Source organism: Ursus maritimus, unplaced genomic scaffold (genome assembly GCF_017311325.1).
Source record: "Ursus maritimus isolate PB19 unplaced genomic scaffold, ASM1731132v1 scaffold_14, whole genome shotgun sequence".
In the NCBI taxonomy this organism is placed as follows: domain Eukaryota; kingdom Metazoa; phylum Chordata; class Mammalia; order Carnivora; family Ursidae; genus Ursus; species Ursus maritimus.
Genome location: NW_024423786.1, coordinates 56,033,889 through 56,043,769, shown reverse-complemented (window position 1 = coordinate 56,043,769; position 9,881 = coordinate 56,033,889). Strand labels below are relative to the sequence as shown.

The 9,881-nt window shown below is 61.9% G+C and overlaps 1 protein-coding gene across 4 annotated transcripts in view; it reads right to left on the bottom strand.

Annotated features, from left to right (window-relative positions):
- Positions 1-984: 984 nt before the first annotated feature.
- The window catches only part of GNG7 (G protein subunit gamma 7), a 121,553-nt gene continuing 112,656 nt past the window's right edge, over positions 985-9,881 (bottom strand). For all 4 annotated transcript variants that reach the window (XM_040629665.1, XM_040629666.1, XM_008711219.2 and 1 more), the window contains 2 exons: positions 7,140-7,258; positions 985-4,016 (listed from right to left, as the gene is read on the bottom strand). In XM_040629665.1, the coding sequence (XP_040485599.1) occupies positions 3,891-4,016; positions 7,140-7,220 (207 nt within the window). In that variant the 5' untranslated portion in view covers positions 7,221-7,258 and the 3' untranslated portion in view covers positions 985-3,890. The remainder of the gene's footprint in view (positions 4,017-7,139; positions 7,259-9,881) is intronic.

Sequence of the window (9,881 nt, the reverse complement as noted above, 5' to 3'; positions counted from 1 at the left end):
TCGTGGCAGGTGTCAGGGTCCCTTCCGTTCTAGGACTGGCTTGTGTTCAGCGTGTGGACGGACTGTGCTGTGTGTGTCCTTCATCTGCTCATGGGCCTTTCTGGGTGTTGTGAATCGTGCTGCTGTGAACACATTCGGGTGTGCAAACACCGGCTCCAGCCCCTGCTTTCGGCCAGAAATGGGGTTGCTGCTACATCAGGTGGTAATTCTATGTTTGGGTTTTTGGACTGACTTCTGATCTTATACTTTTTGACACAAAGAGGATAATTTTTATGTAGCTGAATCTACACATTTTTACACAAAGTTCTCGGCTGGGGTCAGAATCTCTCATGGACAGATTTGTTGTTAACCTTGAACTCTCTCCACGGTCTGAGTCGGGACCACGACTCACTTGACTTCTCCCCTGGGGTCTGTGGGGGCCGAGCATGGCCCCTGGGCAACTGGACGGCAGGGGGCACCAGGCCCCGGGCGCTCTGAGCCCTCAGGGGAGCCAGGCACTTTCCCGCGGGACATGCCAGACGGAGGCGATCCCAAACTGTGGGGCACAGGGCTCACGCGTGCTGATCCGCACACAGTGCGGCCCGAAGTTTTCTTTTTAAATTTATTTGGGAGAGAGAGAGGGAGAGAATGAGCAGGGGGAGTGGCAGAGGCAGAGGGAGAAGCAGGCTCCCCGCTGAGCAGGGAGCCTGACGTGGGGCTCGATCCCAGGACCCTGAGATCATGACCAGAGCTGAAGGCAGACGCTTCACCAACTGAGCCCCCCAGGTGCCCCTCCCCGAGGTTTTCTAACTGCAAACTGGAAAGTCCACGGAGGCTGAGGGCCACTTCGTGGGGCTGCCGGAAGCCACATTCCGTCTGTGGAGCGCCCTCCCAGCAGCAAGGGGTGCATGCGTGTGCATGGTGGGGGGGGGCAGCCCAGCCCACCCTCCTGCCCGACCCCACCCCCCGCAGGCGGTGGGCACAGAGAGGACCAGGGAGCCTTGGTGCGGGGGTTAGTCACTCTGTATTAACAATTCACACGATATTAAAACACTGCAAGAAAGTGGGTGTGGCACACCTGAAAAAAAATTTTTTTTTAAATCAGAAATAAAAGCCACTGAACATCCGAACCAAGATGGGGTAGAACCTGCTAGAACCACGGATGGCTTCTGTGAACCGGACGGGTCTTTGCAACGTTTGGCAATGGTTTCCGCGGACAGAGAAGGAAGAGGGCGGAGTGTCCGACAGATGGCTTCTTTTCCGGAGACTCCGTGGCAGGCTGGCTTTTGTTAAGTGTTCTCGAAGGACAAGAGCAACCTTTGGTGGCCTCACCTTGGCCCGGAAACTGCCCCCCTACCCCTTGCCCTCGGGGCGGGCCGATGGCTGGTCCTGCCCGCAGAGCTTGGTGGGCCAGCCGCAGCCACAGGAGGAAGGGCAGCACCTTCCACCACCCGCGGTTCACACCCCCCAGGCCAGAGGTCACCCCCAGTCACTTAATTCTTGGCCTGGGGGGTCACCTGTGGGGGGAGTGCACATTCTAGCTCCTTCCTGGAGTGGGGGAGGGGAGGCGCCCCAGCTGCCAGCCCCCTGGGGACACCGGACCCCGTGTCTCCCATCGCTGTGCCCCGCCCAGGCCCGCGCTGCCACCTCCGCCAGCTCCCGCAGACGCCGTGCACACAATGTTTTCATGCAGGACGCACGGGGTCTACACTACGGACACGGAGACTTACTCTAGAAGGAAAAAGGGAGCGTTTTCTTTCTCAGCTAGAAAGACCCCCGCGGTGGGGCTTCTGCTGACGGCAGCCTCCTGGGGTCAAGGCCCCCGGCGGCCCCTGGGGGAGGCGGCTGGGCAGGTGTGGCGACGGAGGTGGGAGCGTGCCCATCCTCAGCCTCTCTGGGTCCAGTTTACCCACACCTCTTGGCCCCGGGGGCTCTGACTTGAGTTTGAATTCTCTTCAGGGCTGGGGGCACTGCCGGCTGAGCCCAGAGCGGGCCCTGGGGCTGCCGGACTCTGTTCCACTGCACCACTCTGAGCCGGGCTCCTGGGCCACCGGGGTGGGGACACAGGGCGGGTGTGGGCGTGACACAGCTGGCAAGGCAGGGGGTGCACCGAGACCAGGGCCTCCCGTCCTCGCTGGGGACCCGCGGCCCGAGGACCAGCCCGGGGGGGTGGGGACGCGAGGGGAAGGACGGGCTCCAGGGATTAAGGCCTCTTTCATAGAAGTGGCCTGGACAGGCTTTGCTCTGCCAAGCACCCCCCCCCCCGATCTCGAGTTGGGTGGATCCTGCCGAGCCCTGGCATCCCCGCTGCGAACAGCTTTTGTTCTGTCTCGCTACTTTGCTGAGGACAGTGAGAGGCTGGCTCCCCGCGCAGTGAAAGGTGGCCAGGGCATCGGGCCCTCGCGGCTTCCCGGCCCAATGGCAGGTTTGGAGAAGCTGGGCTCCCCACAGCCCCTGGTGCTCCCGGACCGGCCGGAGAGAGCTGAGCTGGGAGCCGGGCGGCAAGACCAGACCCTACAGCCTGCACCCTGGCGGAGCCAGCTCGCACGGGGACGTCACCTGTCCGCACGGGGACACATGCCCTCCATCCCCAAACCTTAGTGCTGCTGGGATCTGGGCCTTGGCACTTGCAGGGGCTTGGGGGGAGCAGGAGCCGTGAGGTTGGCACGAGGCCCTGGCCCCCAGTCTGTAAGGCGAGGCCCCTCCTGGTGGGGGGGGGTACAGGGGCAGGGCAGGTGGGGGACAGGTGTAGGGGATGGGTGTGCGCGGGGCCCTCCCTCTGCCTCCTGCTCCTTTAACTGTCCAGGTCGCCACAGGGCCCACGTGATGAAAGAGAAGCCACGGAGGGAAGTGCGAGCTGCGGATTAGCATCTCACCCCCGAGGGCCGCCGCTGCTCCCGGGAACTTGACGCCTCCGGACCCGCCAGCCAGGGCCTCCCCAGGCCGCACTCCTGTTCGCAAAATGGCCACGGTGATGGGCAAAAGTGGAAAACAAAACAAAACAAACCACAACCGCCTGGAAGAACCAAGTACAACCACGGCCTCGAACTGCCCACATCGCCGCTCGTGCTCAAAACAGGACGGGCCCCAGCTGACCGTTCCCGGGACCAGAGCAGGCCGCTGGAAATCCACCTCCGTGAGGGGTGGGGTCCCAGGGAAGGGCAGGGGGCCGCGGCGGGGCTGTCGGGGGACGTGTGCCACACAGATGCCACACAGATGCCACGCAGCAGGGTGACACGTGGCCACGCGGGGCGCGCTGCACAGACAAAGCCCCCCTCCCACCCCCTAACATCCGCGGGCGCATTCCGCACAATGTGTGGCTTCGGGCTCAGCCACCGAGCTCTGTGCTCCGTGGTGTGGAGAAAGAAAGGTTTAAGCGAAGAGGAGACATGTTTCCGAAACAGTCCACGGCCCCCCCCACAACCCCCAATTTGAGTCGGCTCAGAAGAGAAGAAACGGTTAAACACACAGCAGCGTCGGCCCGGCACCAGTGTTTCCACAAACGGCCAGTTGTGCGAGGATCGCCACCCGCCCCGGTGCCCGGGGCAGCGGCCAGGTCACTGGCCAGGTCCCCTGCCTCCCTCCCTTGGCCCGGCCTGGCCCGGCTCTGGACGGCTACCCCAATGGCAGCCGAGTTTCCGGAACCCACTAGTGCCTCACTTGGGCATTTCTGCTGTTCCCTATGGGAAGCGGCCGTGGCCCCCCAGCGTCTCCCGGCCGGGCCTGGAGCGGACGGCGCTGTTGGGCTCACCAGTCCGCCTACACCCGGAGGACACATTTCACCCCATCCATGGTGGCAGCTGCTCGCCTTTCTTGAGAACTGAAGGTTTTGGGACTTGAAATGTGTTGCCTGACTGCGCAGTGAGTGATACCCTAGCTGAGGGACAGGGGCAGGGACACCGGAAACGCGGCTACAGAATAATACAGGGCTTCTTGTCCTTAAAGGGGTTCTCGGAGGCAGGAACTCCCACCAGCAGGGGGTCGTTCCGGGCGTGCTGCTCGCAGTAGCTCATGAGTTCCGACGAGGCTTTGGACACCTGCGTGTGGGCACAAGGGCGAGAGAGGAGAGGTCAGACGGGCTGCCACGCGCACGTCCACTGCAGCCAAGGCGGGGACAACGCAGTGTCCACCCACCGGGACGGAGACACCCGGTGCACCCACCACGTGCCACCAATGGACCAGCAGATACACAGTGTGTCCACTGCCCACAGGCACATCCCTCGACTGCCAACAGGAGCGTGGCGCCCACACGCACTGCCTGGGGACGGACCCTGAGCCCATGACGCTCACGGAGGGAACCAGACATGGAAGGCCACGTGGCGTGAGCCCACGTGTGTGACACGTCCAGAACAGGTTCCTCCATGATGGGAAGGGGGCTCGTGAGGGCCGGGGGCTGGGGAGGGGACTGCTGATGGGGACAGGTTCCTTTTGGGCTGATGGAATGTTCTGGAACGTGATAGAGGTGGTGGGTGCACAACGTGGATGCGCTATCGCTGCTGGTAAGTTTTTAGGTGTGTTTTACCACAATTTTAAAAAGATTGAAGAAAGGACTGAGTCTCCTTCAGTAGGAGTTGCCCAGATTTTGGACAAAAGGGAGAGATGGAGCCCTCTTTAGGATTCAGATCAGGACTCCATTCCCACCCAAAACAGGAGGGCACAGGAAGAACTGTCTGAACATTGGAGGGACCCCAACACAAGCTCCTGTGCGTTTCTTCGCTGGGCCGGCCGGGGCCCAGTGACCTGGGGCCACATGCATCAGGGTCCCCAGAAGACGAGGGGGGAGATGCGGGGAGGGGCCACTCAGCCCCTGGGAAAGCTGATGTGGGGCAAGGGGGTGCTTCATCACAGCAGAGGGCAGGGCCCAGCCGTGCACCCTACCCCTCCAGAGTGTGTGTCTGGGGCTGTGGTGGGCACCGTCCCGCTCTGCTCCCACGCGGTTGGACTGGGGGCTGGGCGCTGGGGTTCAGGGGTCCTGGGCCTGGGTGAAGGCGCCCCCGGGTCTCCTCCCTGCGGCGGGAACTGTCAGAGGAGCTCGGCCCCCTGCTTCCCCACCTCCGAGGTGACAGGAGGAGCAGCCGAAGGGGCGTGAGAGGGTAAGACAGGCGGGAGTGAGGGCTCTCCTCGGGCTCTGTGGTCTGGGGCCCTGCGCCCCTGAAAGCCAAGGCCGCCCGACCTCGTCCCCAGTGCTGCCCAGTCTGCAGGCTGGCCTCTGGGTTCATCCTGGGGACACTCCCAACCACAGACACTGACAATTGCCACTGTCCTGAGCACGCGGGCCGCTCCCAGGGCCGCTGCCTTGGAGGAGCCCGCGGAGCTTGGTTTCTGGAGCCGTATTTGGAAAGCAACCCTCCACAAGGACAAAAATAGCCTCCGGACCCTGGAAATAACTGGTGCGGTGGCTCAGGCGGGTGGCCCCCGCTCACGCCCCAGCGTCCGCAGGGAGGCTCTGCCCCGAGGGCCGGGCCCCCCATGCCCGCCTCGCTGCCACTTGCCAGGCCACGGCCCCACTGGCTTTTCAGACGTGCCGATGTTTGCGGTTCTGGTCGCCGGTGTGGGGACGAAAAGCCTCAGGCGGGACTGGAGTGGGGAGGGTGGGTCCCGTCCTGCTCCCTCCTCCCCACGACGTTCAAAGGGGTGGCGGGACTCCTCCAGCACATCAAACGGGCCAGGATGAATCACGCTCGCTCTCCGCCGGGGCTGCGGCCAAACCGGCTCACTAAAGTCAAACCACGTCAACTGAGGCTTTCAAGCCTTTCTCTTTCTTCAGCCCGAAGGAATGCTTTGAATGCGCGGGGATCTGGAACATTCAGACACCTCGCGGGAGCCCCCCTCCCACCCGGGGGGCTGCAGGAGCCCTCCTACCCGGCTGCCGGGCTGGAGGCCTGCTGCTTCCCACCCTGTCCAAAGCGGGGCTGTCCGTCAGGTTTCAGTCTGTCTGGGGACTGGGCCGCCCCTGCTGGTGAATTCCCGTGCCCAGCAGGGACCGCAGAATGGCAGGTGCTCAGAAAATCAGTCTGATGTGTGATTTTCATGTGTCCACTTGGCCAGGTCACAGTGCCCAAATATTTGGCCAAACACTAGTCTGAATGTCACTGGGAAGGTCATTCTTTCATGAGATTAACATTTAAATGGGTTGACGTGGAGTAGAGAGACAACCCTCTAAATGTGGGTGGGCCATGTGCAATCAGTTGAAGGCCTTCACAGGAGAGGAAGGCTGCCTGCAGGTGGCCTTGGGGACTCGTGCTGCAGTGTCAGCCCTGGCCCGGGTCTCCAGTCTGCCCTGCGGATTTCGGACTTGCCAGCCCCCATGGTCTGTGAGCCAGTTCCTTAAAATACCTCTGGCTCTCTCTACACACGTCCTCCTGGCTCTGCTTCTCCGGGGAGCCCTGACTGATCCTGAGATCAGCTGGAGCGGGGCCAGGGCAGACGTGGAAACCACCTGGGCCTTCTCTAGGGAGACTCCCGGCTACCGGCTTGCTGGGGCCCGGGGCAGGAGACCACTGGCTGGAGGCGCCGTGACGTCCTTTGCCAAGTGGACACGGGTGTGATCAGAAGATGGCACCTTCCTCACGTGAGAGGCCACAGCTGGGCTGCTGGCCCTTTTTGGGAAAACCAAGTCTGCAGAGTTGATGGCCCAGCTAGGCACCAGCTTGGCTTTGGGTCCCTGCTCCCTGATGGGTTAAATGTCTGTGAGCAGGAACTGCTTGTCCTTTTTCTTTTTTTAGCATAAAAAGCAAACACACTTATTTCAAAAAATCCAAACAACGCAGAAGTGAAGAAAGTAGCCAGCAGGGAGCCCTGGGTCCTCCCTTCTCCGGACCACGTCTCTAACTTCTGTCTGCACCTGCTGCGACAGGGGCCAGACCGAGCTGGCTGAGCAGTGGGCAGGAGAAGAGAGAGCCTTCCCCGCGGCTCTCGAGGGCAGGACCCCCAGGGCTGGGGTGGGCTCGGCCCTGCCTCTGGTCCCCCTGCAGTGACAAAGCCCACGACACAGGTTTTGTATCAGCTGGGTCTCTCCATTGAAGAAATGGAGGCTCAGAGAGGTTAGGGAGGGGCCCAAGGTTGCACAGCGAGGGCACAGCCGGAATGTAACCCCTGGTCTGGGGCGGGGCCCCCGTACAAGGGGTCTCTACCCTTCTCCGCTCGCCCGTCCCGCTCACCTTGATGCGCTCGATGCCGGCTTCGATGCGGAGCTGCTCCACTAGCTTCCGGGCCTGGGCTATGTTGTTAGTGGCTGACATTGTCTGCCATCAGCTCTGGGCCCCTGTCGTCCAGAGAGCTGTTGGGAGGAAGCAGATGGACGTGAGCTGGCTCGTGAAGGCCCAGGCTTGCCTGTCTCCCAGAAGTCCCCACCTGAGCCGCGCTGCCCATGCCCCCGGGTCGAGGTGGGGTGGTGGGAGGCCCAGCCGAGCTGTCTCCCACGGTCCCCCCTGTGCTGGTGGGGGTAAGTGCTCCCCAGACGTGACCACCATGCCTTTCAGGACAGTTCAGCAAACCACAGCATTGTCGCAGGGATGACTCAGAATGAGGGACTCGTGGGGCACTTTGTCTGATCCCTGCCCTGCTCCGTGCCCCCAGTACCACTGACCGTGGGCAGGGTCACTGTCTGGGGGCGTCCTGGGCACATCCCTGGCCCCCACGCTTCAAGGCCAGGATGTCCCAGTTGTGATGGACACAGATGTGCCCAGACATGGCCCAAGTCCCCTGGGGCAGAGTCGTCTGGGTGAGACCCTGGCTCTGAGGCACAGCAGGTCACCTGGGAGGCACCTGTGTGCTGTGGTCCTGGGTCTGATATCCCCTCCTTCATCCGTGTGCTGTGGGCCCCGGACGATGGCCCACCGCGTACCAGGCACTGCTCTGGGAACCCCACTAAGTACGGCTGAGTGCAGGGGGAGGCCCGTGGTTCCTGTCTGTGCAGGTGCCTGCCTCCGACTTCCCAGCCCAGGCCCGGCTGTGACCTGGTCCCCCACAGGAGGCTGCCTGCGCGGGAGGGCTGGCTCCTGTTGCTGGCGCGGGGGAGGCTTCTGGCAGCTGGAGGGGGGATTCACGTCGCCAGTCAGAAAAGGGAGCCCACTTGGTTTTGCGAGGTTTTCCAGCACCTTCTGACATGCCGAGGCGGCTGGGACATATGTCCACAGACTAGGGTGCTGAACACAGCAGGAATCTGTTCTCCCACATCCTGGAGGTCAGAGGTCTGAAATCCAGGTGGGAGCAGGGTCGGGCTCCCCCGTGAGGCTCCAGGGAGGGTCCTTCTTGCCTCTTCCAGAGGCTGGTGTGGCCACGTCACTCAACTTCTGCCTGGTCCTCCCATGGCCTTCTTATAAGGACACCTCATCCAGGACCACCTCTTCCTCAATCCTTGCGTCTGTAAAGACCCTATTTCCCGTTAAGGTCCCGTTCTGAGGTTCTGATGGACATGAATTTGGGGGGACACTATTCACCCCGCTACACTTTCCTTGAGTGTGGGTGGTGTGCTCGGAGTATCGCACTCAGCGCGGGTAAGTGATGGGTGGTAAACCCTCTTCTTGAACCCCGAGTAGCCCTTCCGCGAATTCTCCGGGGACTGCTGCTCCGTGTGGGGGGGTAGGTGTGCTTGCTGCTTTAGTGACCAGATAGCACCCAGCGGTCTTCTCACGCCCCCCACACCTTCAGGAAGTGGGTGTCACGCCTTAGCAGCTCAGGGCGAGTCAAAAGGCCTCCCCACCTGCTCGCCCAGCGAGAAGACCAATCCTTTCCTGCACCAGTGATTCCGGCTTTGCTTGTGTTTGAGGGCGACCTATTTTCTTTCCCAAATATTTTTATTAATTTACCTTTAATAACGTTAAAATGTTGAGATGCCTGTTGGTTCACACGCAGCTGTAGGACTTGACAGAGCCCGTATGCCCTTTGCTCGCTCTCCCCCACGAAGGCGTCTTGCAAAACTGCGGTCAGCATCGCAGCCGGGGGGCTCCCCACAGGACAGAGCGCATGGCGCGTCTCTCCTGCCCCAACCCGCCCCCAGCCCCGGCGGCCACCGATGTGGTTTCCTTCCCCACACGTCCATCATTTCGGGAACGGCGTGTGAGTGGACCCGGAGGATCTTAACCTCTATGGACCGGCTTTCCCGCCACGGGCCGATCTGCCGGGGACGCATCCAGGCTGTCACGCGCGTCGCTAGATCTCTGCCGAGCAGCGTTCCCCGCCGGGCCGGCCTCCGCTCAGCGGTTTGCAGGCTGAAGGTGAGCCTGGCCCGAGTCCCATTTTTGGCCATCACGGACACGGCCGCCACAAGTCATGTGCGAGCTTTTGTACAAACACCAGGCTTTACTTCTCTGCGATAAGCGCTGAGGGATGTAACCGCGTGTTCAGGTTTTGGAGAACACGCCGAGCTGTTTCCCAGAGTGGCTGCACGTTTGCATCTCAGCAGCAGGGTGAGAGGGCGCTACCCTAGCTTTACAATTCTGCTGTGCACTTTTCTCCTGGTCCCTGAGGCGGTGAAAAGTCTAGTTTCCCTGCAGTCTTATTGAAGGGCTTTAGTATAGCGGTTCTAAGGGCTGATCGCGAACCCCAAGGACGCCGGGCCGTGTCTGGGACGTCTGTGGTCTCCACGACCAGGGGAGCTCCCAGTACCGAGAGGTACTGCTCAGCCCCCACTGGGCCTGGGACGCCCCCCAGAGGACAGCCCACCCAGGTGCCTTCAGCGTCCAGGCTGAGGAAGCTCCCAGGAGGACCCGAATGGGCGTCCGAGCCGGCACAGAACCCAGGGTCAGGAGTCTGGGAAGACGCCTAGCCCGGTAACGAGTGGCACCCCGTGCTCTGTCACGACGTACAGCCAGCGAGCGGCACACAGCTGCACCCCTTCCTTCCCTCCCTCCTTGCCTCCCTTCCTTTCAGTTTTAATTATTTAAGTCATCTCTATACCC